General features: G+C 40.0%; 1 protein-coding gene across 1 annotated transcript in view; it reads right to left on the bottom strand.

The window, feature by feature from the left end:
• LOC134340429 (protein HEG-like) overlaps positions 1–20,780 on the bottom strand; it is a 70,601-nt gene that overhangs the window by 35,439 nt on the left and 14,382 nt on the right. The window contains exon 3 of the mRNA XM_063037657.1: positions 141–836. Coding sequence (XP_062893727.1) covers positions 141–836 — 696 coding nt within the window. The remainder of the gene's footprint in view (positions 1–140; positions 837–20,780) is intronic.

The raw sequence follows: 20,780 nt of genomic DNA, 5'->3' as shown, positions 1-20,780 counted from the left end.
GTTGGGATGGTAACAAACTAGCTTGTGTTTTTATGAACAGTTTCACAAATTTTATAATGCTTGTTGTTAGCTAACATTTACTAAAAATCAAGCAGCCTGTTACACAGCCAACTGGGCAAAAATGACCAGAAGCATCTTACCTGTAGAACTTGTTGTTGAAGTTTTTTGAGACTGTGTACTCCAGCTGGAATGGGGAACATCTGTACTGACATCTGTTGTGTTCACCGGTACTGTTATGTTGACTGTCACTGTCGTGGTTGGTCTGCTGCTTATTGTGGTATTAGATGCATCTACTACAGTTGTCCCATTTGTTGTTGGCACAGTATATTCACTTGCAGTTGTCAAGTTGCTTGATGCATTAAGTGTGGTAGCAATGGTTGTGGGTATGATCGTTGAACCCTGGGTGACATTATCTGTCACACTTGTAGGCTGAGTTGTGTTTATCGTTGAACTTCCCCCATTTACCAGCGCGGTTGTTTGGTTGACACTGAAGCTTGTAGTCTCAAATGTTGATTGCAAAGTAGAGGCCATTGCTTCAACTGTGCTTGAATTTGAAGCAGATGCTTCAGAGGTTAAAATAGTTGAGAGACTTGCATTGGATGCTGACATGGATGGCATTAAAACCGTACTGCCTGAACTGACGGCTGAGGTTGAGTTACCGCTTTCTGTGCTTGAACGGGAGTCTGGGCTTGTATTGCCAATTGTCATGCTTGATTGGTTAGTTGTCATAAAGGTTGATTCTCCTGGTGAAGTGGAATCCGATGATGATAACAAGGTTGAGCTGGTAAAAGATGATGTATTTGAAGAGGAACTCACAGCGGATATTACTGTGCTTTCTGAAAGAAGAAGAGTTTCCATTTAAATACTACTTCAAAAAAAAATGCATCCCAAGCACTTAACTGGAACATTGGTGAGGAGATTATTTAGAGTTGGTTCCCAAATAACTAATCAATGTGTCAGGTTTCCGAAGTACTTTAAAGAAGTAAAGAGAGGTAGAGCCATCTTGTGCTTTGGGCAAGAAATACTAGCCCTTTGGAAGTAGATTACGGATCACTGTGCAATAATGTAACCAGAGCTTCATCCCTAACCCTTCTCTGTACTTCATTAAACCCCATCAGAAAAAGATGTCAATACCATTAATCATCTATTTTCAATGTCCAGGTTGGTTAATCCCCACTAATGCCATTATTCTTTCAAATTAACATTTCTGCTCTTATAAAATAAATTATTGTATATTTACAAAGTGTCCTTATGGCAGCTATGGTTTTACACCAAACCATAATGCACTTGGAACAACTTGGCTAAAACCAGATCATTTGTTCCCAAGCCTCTTATTGATGGAGTATTGCAATGTTTGTCATTTGCAGGTTTTGATGCGTAATTCAAGCTTAGACTGTGCTGGGTGATTGATTGTATACTTAGGATTGTGAATATCTTGACAATACTTCAGGAGATAAGAGAGAGAAAAAAAAAGAATTATTAGGTAAAAATAGATTAGAGATAAATTTGAAATGAAAGGCTGAAGGTAGAAGTGGAACAATGAGAGAACGACTAGCAGAAACACCATCAAAAGTTTAGTTTGCAGCAAGGATATCTTTCTAAAACTATTATGACTTGGGATCTACTCAAAGAGTACCACAAGCTGTAAGAGCCAAATAATATAATCAGCATCGAAACAGTCTGAACAATAAATCTATTTAAGTTTCTAGAATAAATTTACAGCCTGTACAAGAAATTTTATGATTTTACTTTTTTAATACCTTTGAAAATTATGTATGTTAAGTGAGCTCTTACAGAGAGGGGAATGGAGAACAATGCTAATCGATGGGAAGAAGCTAAGATGGAGCATGAATGCCAGCGTGAAATTGTTTGGCTCTGTGCTTAATATCCTGCATAGAACATAGAACAGTACAGCACAGGAACAGACACTTCAGCTCACCTTGTCTGTGCCAACAATGATGCCACATTAAGTATGTGCACAAAACCCATATCTCTTCACTCCACTGTAAAACTTGCCCCACACATCTCCTTTAAACTTTTCCCCTCTCATCAGAAATCTATGCTCTCTACTATTCAACATTTCTACCCTGGAGAAAAGAGTCTGCCTCTCTTATCTGTGCCTCTCACAGTTTTATAAACTTCTATCAGGTTCTCCCTTAGCCTGCTACCAATAATGCCGTGTATCAGTAAAACACAACATAGCTTAAATCTATAAAGGAAACACAATGCAAAATACCAAGCACTTCCCTTATCCTGTTATTTTTGTGATATTAATTACACCTCTATCATTAGATGGTTACAATGATCTCGTTAGCATTAGCTTTTCCCAACCTGCAATTAGTTCTTTTGTGCAGGGAAAAAAAAACACAATATGTCAGTATTTTAAAAAGTCTTGTCATGAAAACTACAATTAAAATTTCAGCACAGGTCTATATTTGTCATCTTTCTTCTCTGAACTCAGGGGCAGTATATAGAGGGGCACACTGATCTTAGCATGTACCCTTAATTAGCCAGAGAACTCAACATAACCTCTGAAAGCACAGAGGGATTATCCAGCATTCCTGAAATATTTCACAGCTGGTATCCTACAGCACACCAGTCAGAAGAATTGAGTAAGCTCTCCCTCTGAAGTAGAAAATGTTTTCTGACACTAGAGCTTCCGTTCCTCCTTTTCTGACTCAGTGATAAACACCAGCACCCAGCTTACAGCCAGAACGAACAATGTCACAGGTAAAAACTAAACACAGAACGCAACACAGTTGCAATGCCGGCAAATCTGCAATGACATGGCTGTCAGTGTTTCGTGTAGCCTACACTACTTCAGCTCCTACAGAATCTATTACACCATATAAGCATTATTCTACAGAAACCCATCTCTCTCCATTTGTAATGGTGAAGAGACCAGTGCAAATGGCATGGAGCTCCCTCAATCCATTCTGCACGTTAGCACAAGCTAAACCAGGCAGTTTTTCACTTGAGAGGAGCTCGAGAAGTTGAAATAGCCTTTTATCATGCAAAATTCTGGGGTAGATGTCCTTTGCAAAATTAGCCACGGCTTTGAAATGCCGAGCTTTGCATTCTGAAAAAGGACTCGAAGCATGGAGTTGATTCGAACTGGTTTCAGCTGGCCGCACTCAAGCAGGCAGGGAGTTAAATGAGCTGCCCTGGCAGGTGTCTGGCATGGCCTGGCCAGGCTTCAGCAGTGAGTGGGCCTCAGAGAGTCAACTGGAAGCCCACCCTCAGATCAGGAAGCAACATTTGATAGGCTGGGGAGCCTCAAATTTATCACAACACTGCAAAAGTAATATTCAACGATATTTGAAATCCATTACAGTTGCTAAAAGGAAATGAAAATAGCATTAAAAATAAAAGCTCATTTTAAAAAATCAAACCATTAAATAAAGAAAAAAAAGATTACTTTCTTGGATAGGAATTGTACGAGTAAGGACACTGGAACTAGATATAACTGGCACCTCAGAGGCAAGATCACCAGTGTAATATTGATAATACAAGACAAGAGTGTCTCTCTGATCTAGAATGCTCAAACTCTGTAGCTGGACGTTCCACAGAGTCCACTGATGGACTGAAGTGATAAATGCAACTCCATCTATCAGCGAGCTAACCTGGATTTGAGCAAATCTGGGCAAATCTAGATTTTACCTGGAAGTCATTTCATTTGAAACCATCGGTCACAATGAGGCCAACAATATTTTGGCCATAACTCCAGATTTAGTTTTACTTGGCTGTTGTGAATTGCCCTGCTGAGACTGAACATCAGATCAGTCCACAGAGCTGCACAGGATTTGAAGGAGAAAAGCCAATTTCAGTCATTGTGACAACCCCTCTGGCTCACTTCATCCTTTAGGTAAGAAATTTGTTGTCCTTATTTGGTCTGCAATCATTTGCAATGTTGTTGACTCCTAAGTGCCCCACACACCCACACAGTTGAAGCCAATTAATGACCAAAGCAGTGACACCAATATCCTGACCACTAAAAAGAAACCAGACAGCCACTGCGCGCGGTTGAAGGAGCACGTTGTCACAGTAATGGCTCGACCTGCAAGTTGTTCTCCATAAATGACTACTCTATCCAAAATCATTGGTTATATTTGTGATTCACAGGAGAGAAGTGGAGGTGGTGGAGGGAAAGAGACCCAGACAGATAGATGGATACCCGAACTATGCACAGGAAGTACTCAAGATAGCTGGCAATTCAGGTAGTGTCTGTGGAGAAAGAAACAAGTTACTGTTCCAACGTTCAAAGTAGTTATTATCAAAGTACGTTTATGTCACCCTGAGATTCATTTTCTTGCAGGTATTCACAGCAAAACAAATAAAATACAATAGAGTCAATGAAGAACAACACACAAAGATAGAAAAACAAAATTTAAGATCAATGACTTTTCATCAGATAGTTAACTTTACTTCTCTCTCCATTGAGGTTGACTGACTTGTTGGGAAAGTGATTCCCAACTCTCTGTTCTGTGCTGTTAAGATCATCTTGGCTATAGTCTCCCGTGTAAAATGACAGACGGTAGTGACTCCTACAGAACATGTGCTATCCTGCATCATCAGGTGGAGGGAGAATCTGGCAGAAATACAAAATAAAAAGTACATTCTGTTGATGCGCTATAGTCACAAGACCATGACACCAATTTAAGTAAACAGAACGTGTCCTGCCTAAAATACTCCACAGGCCAGGCAGGATCAACCATCTTCAGGTCAAAAGCTCTTCAAGGTGAAATATTAAACTTTACTTTTCTCTCCAGAGCTGCTGCCTGACTTGCTGAGCATTATAAGCAAGGTGTGTTTTGTTGCAAAGTTTCCAGCATCTGCAGAATTTTACTTTTGAAGGAGATTCAGGTGTGATCATGTACTCAGAAATACAAAAAAAAAACACTTATGGAATGTATATGTTTTACCAAAGTGCAGTTCTCATTGTGGTGTCTGTGTGCTACTTGAGGAATTGAATACAACTTTGATACAATATTATACAGGACTCTGCAGTTGAGCTGATTATACAGCCTCTGATTATTTACTTATACAAACAGAAACATAAAGGATCCTGCAGACATTGCACTCAATATTAATTGGGCAGCCAACAATGTCACTAACTAAGCCTCTATGATATTAGAACCACAGTATTCCAGATTATCATGAGGATTGTATTGCTTGATTAGTTAAGTTAAATGTAAGGCAGCAGATGTATATGGAAACTATTAATATTCCAAAGGAGATTACATAAACAATGGGACCAAATAGACTGGTTAAAGGGTGGATCTGCAAGTTGCAAGAGCTGAAGTGATATTATAAAACTTTACCCGTCAAAACTGAAGATGCCCAAACATCCAGGTGATCCCTATTCATGTTCAGTTATGTTGGGGCATTCGCGGGCAGAACACAGCCAGTGGGACAGGATTATCACAAGACCAAAAGCTCAACTCACATACAAACATCAGACGCTACATCAAACCAAAACTCCCATTTAGGATAATTAAAAAGCCTTAGATTTCAAATTTGATTATCACTTGTACATTAAAACATACAGGGAAATGCAACATTTACATTAACTACCAACACAACTTGTTGCCAAGTAACAAAGCAACAGCAAAGCTCGGGTGGAGTGATGCAGCTGGATATATTGTATCCAATTCTGGTTCCTAATTTCAAGAAAGTGGAAATACTGAAAAGGTGTGCGAAGGACTGGCCAAAATGGTTTCCCGAATGATGGACTCCAGCCACTGAGGAGAAACTGAGGCTGTTCTCAGTTGCGCAAAGATGGCTGAAAGGCCATTTGACAAGTGTGTGACATCAGGACTAGCTTTGACAGGGTAAATAAAGGAAGGCTGTTCAAATTGAACTGCTATATAGTTGCTCTCAGTCTCAAAAAATGGGTGGGGAGTGGTTTGGAGAGTTGAACTGAAAGGTGGCCAGGATTTGGAACAAACTGCCTGCAGAGATGGGGCAAAGTGTGTACTGAAGCTTTCAAGAGGACAATGGATAGGAACTTGATGGAAACAACTTTCTGACTGACCAGATCACTCTGCTACAAACTGGCAGACAACTAATGTCCAAATGTCCACTTCCTGAGCCTTAACATTTCATTTGAAGTTCTGCACACTAAACAGATAAACAATGGATCTTCAATTAATGTTAAAGTATTCCATTGGCTCTGAGCTTCAAATATATGGTCCCCTCCAAAAGCAACATTTCGGATTCTCTCCAACTAGAACTGTATTAAAAGTGATATCAACTGAGAAGAATTTTTTAATCTCCATTTCGCCTCTTTCTGTAACGTGAATGAAAGCACTCACAGTAGTTTACATTCCAATGAAACAATTATCACCACATTTAGGGATAGATTCACTTCTCAAGTTTCAGCACTTCACTGCCAATATACAGAAATGCATTATAGCATTCTGGTTAACATTCCACCTGCAATTGCGCTAAATTCCTGTTGTCATGACCTTTACAATTAAGAGACGAATTTATAGCAGCTGATATTGTCCGAGCTCAACTACATTCACATTGGCAACTGACAGCGGTGAAAGCACAGCACTATTCTGTTACCAACCTGAGGATACATCAAGAAAGATTATTCCATTGGTAATACTCATTCCTCACTCACTTACCTCTGAATCGAAAGCTATAGGTGCATGGAACCGAGGACAAAGTCTCGGTTTGACACTTCAGCATAGTTCTAAGAGAAAACTGCAGTGCCAACTGTGCTTTTTAAAAAATGTGACATTAAAACAAGGCTCTCAAATGGACACAATAGATTTTGGGCCCTATTTGAAAGGGGGTGGGGAGGGGTATTGTGTTCTTGCCTATTATTCATTGCTCAGTGAATATCACCTCACATTGTTTGTGAGAGTTTACAGGGAGCAATTGGCTACACAGTTTCTATGAACTGTTAATGCAGATCTCCATTACTTTTCACCAACTTCAAAATTTTTGCAAGAAAACTATTGCAGTCAGGACATGAAAGGTTACAGGGAGAAGGCAGGAGAATGGGATTGAGAGGGAAATAGATCAGCCATGATCAAATTGTGGAGCAAACTCGATGGGCTGAATGGCCTAATTCTGCTTCAATGTCTCATGGTACATTGATTTTATAAGGCAGTAGTGAGAAAATAACCGATACATTTTGTGCAAAGACTATCTATTCTTCACTTCATCTTATTCTATCAGCACACTTACACCTCAAATATATTTGGATATTATGACTGGACCCATTAACTCAGCCGGCTTGAAACACACAAGCGCTGTATATTAGCAGAAAAAAGGCAGTGTTACCGTGACCATCTTCCTGGAGCATGAAAGTACACCAAGTACTGTGGCTATCTTGGAGCTGATGCAAAGTTTACAATGACTGATCATTCCCAGAAACTAAAACTATTACAGCATGTAACTATTCATGAAGATTAGACATTATGCCCAGAGCATTTTCTCAAAGCTTTTCTGTTTACATTGTTCCTTATGTAATGTTGCATAGTTTCCTGTCATGGGTACTGAAATTTGTTATTTCCTAGGATGTGTGAAAGTGCAGCGCAAAAGAGCAGTGCAAAAAAAAATTAAAGGCCAAATGGCTCTCTCCTGCTCCCAAATATGTACATTCATTTCTATGCCTGTTATCATGAAGAACATTGCACTGAGGAGAACACTAGCAGCCACCATCTTGTAGTCTGTTTTTACATGGCATATATTCCACTTTAAAAGAATGAATTGCAGAGGTTGTACAAGATGAGAGCCCAGAAGATATATGAAAATAACCTCGATATGAATGTGGGAGATACAATTAGCAAGTTCACAGCTAACACAAAATTTATTTTGTGATAATGAAAAGGACAGTCTTTGACTGCAAAATGATATTGGTCAGTTGCCAAGGTGGGAAAAGCAATGGCAGATAGGACACTAGGAATTCTGCAGATGCTGGAAATCCAAAGAAAAATACATAAAATGCTGGAGGAAAACTGCAGGTCAGGCAGCATCTATGAAGTGAATAAACAGTCGACATTTCGGGCCAAGACCCTTCTTCAGGACTGAAAAGAGGGAAGACATCAGAATAAAAAGGTGGGAGGGAGGGGAAGGAGAATAGCTAGAAGGTGAAAGGTGAAGCCAAGTGGGTGGGAAAGGTAAAGGGCTAGAGAGGAAGGAATCTGACAGGAGAAGAGTGGACCATAAAAGAATAGAAAGGAGCAGAGGTACCAGGGAAGGTGACAGCCAGGTGTGAAGAGGTAAGAGGGGGAGGGAAATTTTATTCACCATAAGGAGAAATCAAAATTCGTGTCACCAGGTTGGAGGCCATCCAGATAGAATATAAAGGTGTTGCTCCTCCACCCTCCAGTGTGGCACAAGAGGAGACCACGGACCAACATGTCAGAATAGGAATGGGAATTGGAATTAAAGTGATTGGCCACTGGGAAGTTCTGCTTTTGGCAGCTGGAGCGAAGGTTTAAGATGGTGCTGGTGAAACACAGTGATGACTTGCTGGTAGCAAACAACACTATAAATTAGCGTATTAAACATGCTTTTTCCCAAATACAATCACTGTAATCAATAGCCTGTAACCTCCCTTATTGGAGTTGAGCTTTTGAATTGCCTGTATGACCTGGTATTTTTGCGGTGTGAAATGAAGTCTCAACGGTACAGGATGGTTACGGCATAGTGTGTCAGGTCGAATCAAGGTGGAAGGGCTTAGGCCATGCACGAGGAACAAGCCAATGTTTGCCCATTGCTGAAGCAGACTAGAAAGCAATTCAATGCAGCAGAACTGATATGCTGGATGTGGAAGCTTGTTGGGCGGTGGATAAGGACAAGAGGAACTCTATCACCGTTAAGGTGGCAGGAAGCTGGGGCGAGCACGGATGTCCAGGATATAGAGGAGATGCGGGTGAGGGCAGCATCAATGGTGGAAGAATGGCAGATAGGACTTAAGCCTGATTATGTGCAAGACTGATAATGAGGGTAGGATATACACCACGAATAGAAGGGCCAAATGGTGCATTGAAGGACAGAACTACCTTGGTCTACAAGTCCATCAATCGCCAAAGGTGGCAACACAGAGAGATAAAGTTGGTGAAGACGAATTATGGGGTGCTGGCCTTCATTAGTCAGAGCATAGAACATACAAGCATGGAGATCATGGTTTTGTTCCTACCCAGAGCGTAGTTACAATCTGGAACACACTCTCTGAGAAGGTAGCGGTCGCAGGTACAATCACAATATTAAAAAATTATCTGAACAAACACTTGAACTGCCAAGGAATTGAAAACTACTGACTAAGTTACCGCATGAGGAATGTCTGACAGCTCTTGGACTGTATTCCCTGGAGTTCAGGAGAATGAGGGGGATCTCATAGAAACATTCCGAATGTTAAGAGGCTTGAACAGATTAGATCTGGCAAAGATCATATCCCATGGTAGGGAGCCTAGGACAAGAGGACATGACTTCAGGATTGAAGGACGTCCATTTAGAACAGAGATGAGGAGAAATTACTTTTGTCAGAGGGTGGCCAATCTATGGAATTTGTTGCCTCGAGCAGCTGTGGAGGCCAAGTCATTGGGTGCATTTAAGGCAGAGATAGATAGGTTTTTGATTAGCCAGGGTTATGGGGAGAAGGCAGGGGAGTGGAGATGACTAGAAGAATTGGATCAGCCCATGATTGAATGGCGGAGCAGACTTGACGGGCCGAATGGCCTACTTCTGCTCCTATATCTTATGGTCTAGGTGCTGGTAAATGGGATGAGTATAGGAGGGTACTTGACATGGCATGAAGAAAATAAGCTGAAGGTCGGTTTCTGTTCTGTCCTATCACTTCAATAATCTCAATTTGACAAATTGTTACATTATTTAAATAAAATAAACATATTTATGTTCTCTATTTAAAAAAATTGAACTTCATATCCAAAGCATCTATACTCTTTGAATTCTGGTCTCAAGCATCTTTGATTTTTACTGCACCGTCTTTTGGAACTATGGATTCAGCTACCAAGGTCCCTTCAGAAATTAATTAATTTCTTGCTTTCCTCCTTAAGCCTTGACCACACATCTGCTACGCAGCTGAGTATTAGTGTTATAAAATTCCCTTGAACATCTAATTACAAGAAGCTTCTATTTTTATTTTCACTTTAAGTAGGATGTTTTCTGCAAAACTCATTAAACAAAACTAACGGCAACATGAACTCATTATTGAAAATCATCTCACTCCTTCAAGTGAAGGTATGCCACTGATGCAGATGGAAATTTTTATGGTTTACAGTCAGCTGTTGGGTCTCTGGTACAAATTATTTGACCATCATATGAAAGAACTTAAATGGGCCGCATGTGGTGTTTATCTAATTATCTTGTTTGCTACGAAGCTGCATGTGAATGGTTACGCTGTAGGGAAATCCAAATGTCTAGCTTCCTGATTCACAGTGGCACTAGCTGCATGGGCTGGAGTGCAGAGGTCAAGGAGGAAATAATCTAAAACTTACATTCTCATATTAAGAACCTTTTTCCCGCATTGTAGTTCACAATTATCTCTGCTCATCACATCAAAAGTAAATTACAAACAGAAAGATAAATTGTAAATTGGAGAATATAATGATACCCTGCACACTGCAGAACATGAGGTATTTCAGCAATGCTCCCACGGCTCTTGGAATTCTGAATCTCAAATTGTTTCAAAGATTCATATCCTGAAATTCCCTGGATCCACTTTTTGAACTTTGTTTCGCTTGACTAATCTACTCAGGACAAGTATTTTTAGAAGTACTTACATATTCATAGAAATTGTTATGACCACAGGACATTCCAAAATGCATTCAACCAATGCATAACACCCCTGAAGTATAGTGACTACTACGATAAAGGATTTTTAAAAATGATATGCACTTAAAGTTTGACATAATTTCTTTATCCCACTCAAATTGTAAATATTATCCATTTGTGAAAACTTGGGTGTTTGAAATCAAGGACTTCATCTTTCTGTCCATATTAATCAATTTACTATACTGTATATGTTTTACATTAATTGCTTTAGTTCTATCACCCACAGGCCAAGGCAAGCTTATGACTGGAGATCATTGCTTTTTTAAGTTAACCACAAGATGCTTAAATCGTTACAGCAGGCCATTTGGGAACCTTAAGATGGCGGTGTCTGACTTTGTAATGCTTAGAATTATCAATGTAAAACCACCTGACCTCAAAGATCCCAGATCCTTGTTCAATCCTGATTTTATCACATATTTATGTGTTGACTACAAGGCAAGTATTGGGTTAGTCAACTTCAGTGAGGTTTCCGGCGTCCATCAATTTAGCTGGCGTCAGTAAATGTGCCTCATTGATGGAACATGATAGGCATTCATGTAATTCTCAAGACACTTATGTGCATTGTAATTGTTATGATCAATCTATGTGTGTTTTGCAGGCAGAGAAACCAACTGCATAACATGGTGCTAGATGTGGTAGAATTACATAATTAAGTCATTTTAAAATCTTGTGCACCAAAGCCAATACAAATCATATACCCATCAAATTTTTAATTCAATTTTTACTCCTTGAAACTGTTAACACCGCGCCACAGAAACAAATCCTGATAACCATCCAGGCTCATTTTAACCAAGAAACTTTGAACATTGTGTGACATTCAATCCTAAAGAGAATTAGCAAATCTCTTGACTGTAATTGTCAAGAAACATTTAGTTATTTTGAAACTCGCTGATACCAGCAAGAGGCTGAAAATATGCTTTCACCTTAATTTCCTTTTTAAAGATCAAGGAAAGCAAGGTTTAAAAAAAAGTATTTGCTCAGGATGTGGTGATGTGCACAGATCAGACAGGTAGAGAAAACAATCTACCACCAGTTCAACCAGAACTAATGGCTCTCCTCCTCGCTAATTCTAATTTAAAACAAAGGTTATTTATATATACACAGTAAATAATATTTATTTATTTAGTCACTTACTTAGAGAAACAGCACAGTTCCAGGCCCTTCCAGCCCAATGAGCCTGCATGCCCAATTACATCCATGTGACCAATTAACCCCCATGCTTTGGAATGTGAGGGGGTAACCGGAGCAAACCCATGCAGTTGCAGGGAGAGCATATGACGTCCTCACAGACAGGGGCGGAATTGAACCTGGCACTGCCAGGCTTGCCCAATAGATGCAAAACATAAAGCATGCGCACATTTTTAACTGAAAGTAAGGTGTGCTTTATAATGTGGCAGCTAAAATCAGTTCCAGATTTTGTATCCAGCACAGTCTGAAATGACGCTTCTGAAGACCCCAGCCACGCCTTTTCTCCCCCCAAAGCGGCCTAGTTTTTAAGATGATCAACATTGATTTGAACCAGTTTCCATCTGATAGACACTAAAGGTTCTATTTGCTTTTACATCTAGCTTTATTCTTGGTGTTCAGATTTAAATCTGTACATGGAAACAACATTTTTAAATAACTGCTAGAACTCCTGCCAATTTACCAAAATGTAATAGTGGCAATTTTAGTGCACTGTCATTTTAAGGCACACTTTTTATTACTTTTCCCTGCATGTCTGACTTTTCCATGGTTACAAGCAACATTGTTCTTTTAGAGGCAGCTGACACAGGCTGCAGAAGTGCATATATCATATTCCAGAAGTGGCTGCATGACCTTGGCTTCACGAGAAGGGATATCAAGTCACCCAGCAGGGCTGTAGCTGGGGCAGCAGAGACAAGATCATCATGGATGTGGACGAAGTACGTAAAGAGGGGCAGATAGTCAGATAGTGTATCCATCTTTTGCAAACCCTTCAGCAGTTGCATAGACACCTGAAGAGTAGACTATCTGTTGGATGAAAGCGACCAACATCTCTGATAGAGGCAGATGCCAAGTTTTTAAGCTCACCAGTGGGAGGTGGTGCTTTAGCACTGCTGGCCCACCACCTCGAAGGAGTCTTGATCATAAGCGGGCCGAAACTCCTGAAGACAGGTGGCAGATCAACTGATGATCCCGCTGGTGATAGCACAGGACAGTTAACATCTTAGTCCACGTGTATTTTCAATTCTATTTTAGTCATCTAGTGAAGCTCTTTTATTATACTGTTTATGTTTTGTAACTTCAAAATGTAAAAACTAAATTAAAAGAAAAGACAAGGGGCCCAGGAGAACAGGTCTTAGTTTGTTTTTTTCATTTTAGCGAGACGTGCACCTATCACGTGGTCGTGTCGCTACATATGCAATTCACCTATTTTTACATATATCCTGCAGTGAATTACTTAAACAAGAATGCTTAATCAGACAATATACATACAATATTACTCCACTACTGAAATATTAAATACACAACACTGGGGCTCTCTAACTGGGTGGCCACACCGATTACAAGCACAACTCTCAGGGAGGGGGAAAATGGAATACCCCGCTTCCTACAAAAGCAGCATTTGCTGGAAAACGACCTTCACTGTTGGTGCACTATAGAATCTGCAGTTTACAGACACCATTCTGATGAGACCAAACAGGTTAAACAAGTGAGGTAGGGACAGAGCAGACAGGGAGAAAAAAAGAAAAAGACCACCTAGACCTCAATTATGGAACTGGGAAAAAATTAAATCCTAATTTCCACAAGTCACCGATTAGCCTCTGGCCCAAACCTGGTACAGTACTGTGTCGTAGCAGAATGCAAAGTTACGGACAAGCTAAGTTGCAAGAGGAGGTCTTGGGAAACAACCCTTGCCGTCAGGTTGACTTACAGGAAAATCACAGTGGCTTCGGTGTGCGGGTTGCTAAGGGTCAAACTATGCCCCACCAGATATTGAAAAGGACCTTGCTGGTTTCAGTTGAGTGTCCTTCCTAGCTGCTCAAAAGGGATAGATTTGTATCAAATGCTAATAAAAACAGTGAATGACAGTAAAAAAGAAATGAGTTCTACTAAATTCTCATGGGCCATTTTAACCAAATGCCTGGTGATTTTTGCTGGTTGGCCAGTTACAAACTAGTCTTCAAGCCACTTAACATGGGATTTACCTTTCCCAAAGAGTAAAATATAATAAAAAGTAGCGAGTGTTTGTGTAGGGCTTTATCATTGTGTCATGATAAAAGGGAAGAGGATTTTACATTCAAAATGTATCATTTTACTGCCAAACAATATATTATTGGCCTGGGGCTTAAAAACAAGAAGGTTGGTTTGGAAGATGTTAAAGCATTTTGTAATTGAAATGGCATTTTGAATAGAATTTTGTATTATAATAATAAACTCCTTCCACATCCATATAAGTTGTTGGTCTCTGTTAAGTAATCTGTTAAAAAAAACAGATGGCGGAAATTAAATGACCAGGGTTCTTTCAATTGTCGGTATTTCATTTCTCTTTTAATAACAATGAAATCTGTACAACAGTTGAAGGAAAGGCTAACTTACATTTATATAGAACCTATCACAGCCATATCAGCTGCGACTAGCCTATGAATTACCCTTCAAGGTAATAAAACAGAAAATGCTGGAAACACTTAACGTGTCAGGCAACATCTGTGGAAGAAGAAACAGAGTTAATGTTTCAGGTCAAAGATCTGGGATAACCAGAAAAGTGAAAAGGAATGTATTAAGCTGTCCAGAAGGGATGGAAAAGACATAGGATGCTCTCTCTCCTTGACTGTCTACATTAACACATTGACTAGAAGACCTCCCTTACACCTTATCCCTGAAATAACGCTGGCCTCATCCTATCCATCCCTTCCCCACCTTCCCTGAAGCTTGACAGCACTCCCTGCAGTGGTATAGGAGCATTACAGTACCTGGATCGTGCACATGCTACAATAGAATTGGAAAAGAAAATTTCCAATGACAAGTTCTTGTGTGTTAGTTTACAGGAATAAATGGAGACACAGGAGACTGGAGATGTTGGATACTGGAACAAGAAAGAAAATAAGCTTCTGGAGAAACTCAGTGGCAGCAGATTGTGAAGAGATACATACAATTGACATTTCAGTCAAGACACTCCAAAAGTCCAATAATTAATCAGACACCCTTACTTTGAACCTCAAAACCTGTAATTTTATATTGGGTCATCTTCAGCAGGAGTTATTGCGTGAAAATGGTGGATTTTTATAAATCAATTTGTAACATGATGAAGTCATTGTTTCACCATTCTTTAAACAGTTCTATGATAACAATCTTCAGAACAATTAAGCAGATTCATATTCCAGGATGGACTGTTTATTCTCAAGATAAATATCACTGCATTAACTCAGTAAAGATAATTTGAGCCTTCCATTAGACAGCTAAGTGACTTGGAAACCAATGATACTGTCAACAGAAAATACCAATTTGTGCATCCAGAGGCATCAGATAGGAGCAAGCTACAGCAGCTGGCTTATCCTTCCTCTCAAGTCATAGCAAACCTAAACATTGTTTGCCTTCTTAGACTCTCCACACTGAGCTTGAACTCTCAACACAAGCTTGAATTTAGGATTATCATGATCTACATGTCTCAGTATTACATAAATCTGTACAGTTAACTATTGGATAAAGTCAACAGTAATGAAAATGCTGAGAATTTTAAATTTATTTCGAGATACAGTCCAGAATGGGTCCTACTGACCCTTTGAGCCGCACCGCCCAGCAACCCCCGATTTGACCCTAGCCTAATCACAGGACAATTTACAATGACCAATTAACCTACTAACCAATGTGTTTGAACTGTGGGAGGAAACCAGAGCACCTGGAGGAAACCCATGTGCACATGGGAAGGAACGTTCAAACTTGCTTACAGAGGACGCTGGAATTGAACTCTGAACTCCGACCCCCACCCCCCAAGCTGTAATAGCGACGTACTAACTGATACACTACCATAATTTTACTCAACTTAACAGACAAGTTCCTTTCCATTTCAACAAGTGGAGGTCTGCTCAGTTCCAAATTAAAACCCAACCTGGCCAAGGTTAATCTGCACTCAACCTGACCTGACATCACCATCACTACATACAATGTCAAAACTGGCTTGAGACAACTTTTCAGACAATATTAATCGAGAGCAGAGAAGCTCCGCAGTAATATTATGCAAAGGATCCCAATCTGCAAATGGTACTGAGCTAGTCTAGCATGGGCTGACCCAGGCTCACCCTGCACATTATCACAATACAGAGCTTCAGAGACTCAGACTTTGTGGAGTCTGCATACTCCTTCTCTGACCGCGTGAGATTCCCACGGGTGCTCTTGTTTTCTCCTACATCCCAAAGACAAGTTTGTTGGTAGGTTAATTGGTTGCTGTAAATTAACTCTAATGATAGATTAAATTGCCTTTAATGATGGGAGAATCAGGGGGTAGTTAATGGGCATGTGACAGAGAACAGGTTACAGGGAAATCAATAGGGGAAAATAGGACTGTTGGGACTGCTCCAAGAACATCGACCCAATAGGCTAAGTGGCCTAAATCTATTTGTATGAAAATAATGAGAATAATAAACATCTGGCCCTGTGCCAAACGCATGGAGTCAGGTCCTAGGTCGTGTAGACAGGTTCCAACAAGCAGCACGGCATCCCTGCCAAGGATTGGGAATTCTACCCAGTAGGGTCACAGCAGCGCAAACATGCACCACTGCCAAGTACTGTTTATGAAAACTGATTAAAGTTAATAGCACAGGCTGGCGAAGTATCAAGGTTCCCACCCAAATGAGAAACCAGAGGAAAGATAAAGAACAAGTACAAGTTCCTTGTTCAAAGATTTTAGAAACAATAGTTCATATGTTTACATTAACTGAATTCCAGAGATGAGACCTCCTTTGAAGTTCTACTTCAAGCATGCTCCGAAGTTAAATAATCACTGTCCTTGCCTTAATATTTCAGACAGCAAACTTTCTCCTGTGCGTGAAATACCACTGAACTATGCCGCACTATTTTTTTTCTGTACTGGCTTGATTAACATTTTTACTGTGTACTCCTTAAAGAAACACCGCATCCTACCTCATCATAAATCATGAACAAATATCTTGCTTTTAGATAAATATTACCCATGACTTCAGGGCTTCCATTGTGATTTACAAGCAATTTGAAAGCACAAGAATACTACCAATGAAGTGAAACACAGCTGCTAGGCTTATGCACAGTTATTAAAAGAAAACAAGTGACAAATGGAGGCTCATTGGTGGGATTTTTCTCCTCTTGTGACTCAGATTGCCTTCCCAACCAGGATTTGAACCCATGATTTAAGTTGCAGTTCAAAACAGTGCTCTGAGTGCTGCATTAACCCCTTGCCCTTGACCAAGCTGGCATTTATCCCTGTAAGCAGGATCACCAAAATGCACTATTCATTTCCATCGTTGTTGGATACTGCTATATACAAGTTACAAAGGCACCTTAAATGCCTAGGGCACTGTTTGTAGTCCAGGTCTTGCTACTCTACAACAGTGTGCTGGTGACACTGCCAGTTGTGTTTTGACTGAGAGGTTGGAGTCCTCCCAGACTCGTGTGGTGAGGCAGACAAGAGTTGTTGCAGCCTTTCCCGATGCACTTGCCCATTTCTGCATCCAAGGAGAGGCCGTCACTGATGATGGACCCCAGGTACGTGAACTGATGAACAACATCCTGCTTGTAGTTATTAATGGTAATAACTGGTGGTGACCTCTACTCCAGATAAATGATATTCATTAAACAAATGCAGTTTTCACCTGGAGATTTGATAGCTATAAAAACAATGCTATGGAAAATCTTCATGGAATTTCTACAAATACCATAATTATATCCTTAAAAAAAAACACACACATTAAAAATCATGTCCCTTTGGAAAAATAAGTTAGCCGTAGATGAGTAGTTACAGAAAAAAGTTCTGCAAACATATGGATTCATTTCGTGAATTAAGAAATCAGGCAGCAATGCTGATTGAAACATCTGCATCATGTATTCCCACAGGTGAAATAAAATATTAAAAGAATTAATAGAAGAAAATGTACCACTTGGACATTCTTTTTTGATTATTCTAGGGAAAGTTATGTTTGTGTTTAAAGTTATCGGTAATGGGATTGAATTCATATTCTTTTCATCCACTTATCAATATGTCTGTTGGCTCTGTAAGGCTTTGAAAAAAAAACTAGAATTCATAGATTAATATTTGAGAATGTTAAGGCATTATCGCTGGTGTTCTGGCTGACATTTAACCAACACTGGAAGTTTAGCTCTGCTGCATACATCAGCCAAAATCATAACAGTTTTGGCACCAATGTATCCCCAGATGCTCCTTCCAAAATTGACCAGTAGCAGTACAAGCTTGAAATGATCCTACAGAGATTGATCTTCGGTAATTGTGAACAAAAGAAGCCATAGGTTTTAGATCATGTCAAGTTTATTGTCATATTTTATTTATTTATTAAGATTCAGTGCGGAATAGGCCCTCCCGGCCTTTTGATCAGCTTTGGCCAGCAAACCCCAATTTAACTCTCACCTAATCACGGGACAATTTACAATGACCAATTAACTTACCAACCAGCGGAGGAAACCGGAGCCCCCAGAGGAAACCCATGCAGTCCCAGAGTTCATGGGGAGAACACACAAGCGGGGGGAAATGAACGCAGGTTGCTGACATTGCAAAGCACTGTGCTAACCACGAAGCTACCGTGCCACCGCATATGCACAAGAATAGTGAGGTACAGGTACAATGAGAAAGTTGCTTGGAACAGAACCACAAGTACAAAAAGCATATCATAGAAATGACAGATATTGTCCTCTTTCTTTTTAATTCATAAGATCATGGCAAGTACGAACGGAATGAGGCCACACAGCCTTTGAAACTTGCCACCATTCAATTGGATCTCATGGCTGATATGATTTTGCTCAAGTCCACTTTCCCATTCTTTCACCACAACCTTCGTTCAATTCACTTACTCATTACAGAAATCCATCTATCTATTTCAGCCCCAAACATACACAAGCTCTGTGCTTCCATAGCTCACGGCAGCAAAGAGTTCTAAGACTTTCAACCCTCAGAGAAGAAATTCCATTGGAGACATAAATAAATGTCCTCTTTTTCTGAGGTCACGTCTGCTCATTCTTTACTTTCCCACAAGAGGATATATTCCTTTCTTTGGATTGAGCCTTGAGAATTTATACATAGCAATAGGCTAGTATGCCATACAACTTGTAGTTGGTTGTGTTCTACACACCTGCAGCCCTTATCCTTCTAAACTAGAAGTTGCATGTCCAAAATGTTGGCCAGAAAGAACTACAGTCTACAAATCCATGAATTTGAATGAATCAAGGACAGTGGAAGTAGACAAACCAATTGTCTTTGTTCTTGCCATGAGGTCAAAGAAAGAGGCTGCCATTTTGTTAAACTGCTCTGTATTCTCCATTTTGTGAATTGGTTTGCTTGGATGAATCAATGATTTAAAGTGGATACAACGATGCTCCAGGTAATCTGCTGGACTAGAGGGAATTTCCAAATAAGAAGTTATTTGTGAGGTGTTCTTTGGTATGATGTAACATGCAGGTTTCTGACTGGTGGGGTCTGTGTCTGCTCTGAGTGTTTCGAGCTGGTTACTGGTTTGGTAACTGATTTAGAACAAAGGGCCATAAATTACCAGTAATCACTTGTGGAAGAGAGCAATAAATGGATGCTGGCTTGGATCAGAGCCAATGAAAAGATGACCTACAGCCTAAGTGTTTAAAAGTAAGCAGCTTCAAATGCAAAGCAGCGAGACAAGTTTCTGGAGACCAACCATTGCGAACACGGAGGACCCCACATTGCAGTGTAGACTACTTTCCCAGGTATTACCTTTCTTCTTCTTTGACTGTTCATGGAGAGTCTGGGAACTTTAGTAAGTCTGCACGCAGGTAGTCGGTTGCGTAAGTTCACAAACTCTTCAGCTGAGATGAAAGGTACTTGTCATAAACACAGATTCTCTCTGTGCCCAACTGATCATCATTACTAATGAGTAATCCGTGTAACAGAGAGGTGTTGTCAAATTGGCCTTGGCATGCCAGCAGCTCTACTCATTAAAAAATTTGCTATGTTGCCAAAGACTCTTGCAAGTTTCTACAGATCTACAGTGGAGAGCATTCTGACTAGTTGCATCACAGTCTGGCATAGAGCCTCCAATGCAAAGGATCACAAGAGGCTGCAGACTCAGCCAGTTCCATCAAGGGAACATCAAGAACATCTTCAAAAGATGGTACCTCAAGAAGGCAGTGTCCATCATGAAGGACCCTCACCATACAGGACATGCCTTCTTCTCATTACTACCATCACGGAGGAGATAGAGGGAGCTTTAATACCCACACTCAATGATTCAGAAACAGTTTCTTCCCCTCTGTCATCAGATTTCTGAACGGTCCATAAACACTACCTCATTACTCCTTACTTTTGCACTATTTATTTTGTAATTGCCACAAAACAACAAATTTCATGTCATACAAGACAGTGATAATAAACCTGGTTCTGATCAGTGTTTTGCATCAAACAGTAAAAATGTGTAACTTTTTGATGTTAACTTGAAGTTCAAACAATAGTGGGAACACATTTAGCAAGATGCACAATTTGGCTTTTTAAAAAAAGTTGTTTTAGGAAGTGGGTAACAATGATCAAAACAGAAGTAAGAACTTGTTTAACATCTAAAAAAATTCTTCAAAGGAGAATTAAGGAAAATTTAAGTCACCAAGTTCCTACTGGTTTTAATTCTAAATATGTCCATTCAAAAACCAGATAAATTCAATAAACCACTGAAAGCTACAGATGAAACTCCCCCGCCCCCCCCCCACCACCAATTGGTCCCAGCTACCTACACCCAGCCCATTTCCACCAATCAGATTCCTCGGAACTATTTCACTTTTCACAT

Source organism: Mobula hypostoma, chromosome X1 (genome assembly GCF_963921235.1).
Source record: "Mobula hypostoma chromosome X1, sMobHyp1.1, whole genome shotgun sequence".
NCBI classification, from domain to species: Eukaryota; Metazoa; Chordata; class Chondrichthyes; order Myliobatiformes; family Myliobatidae; genus Mobula; species Mobula hypostoma.
The sequence above is the reverse complement of the archived record's forward strand: the minus strand, read 5'-3'. Positions and strand labels throughout refer to the sequence as shown.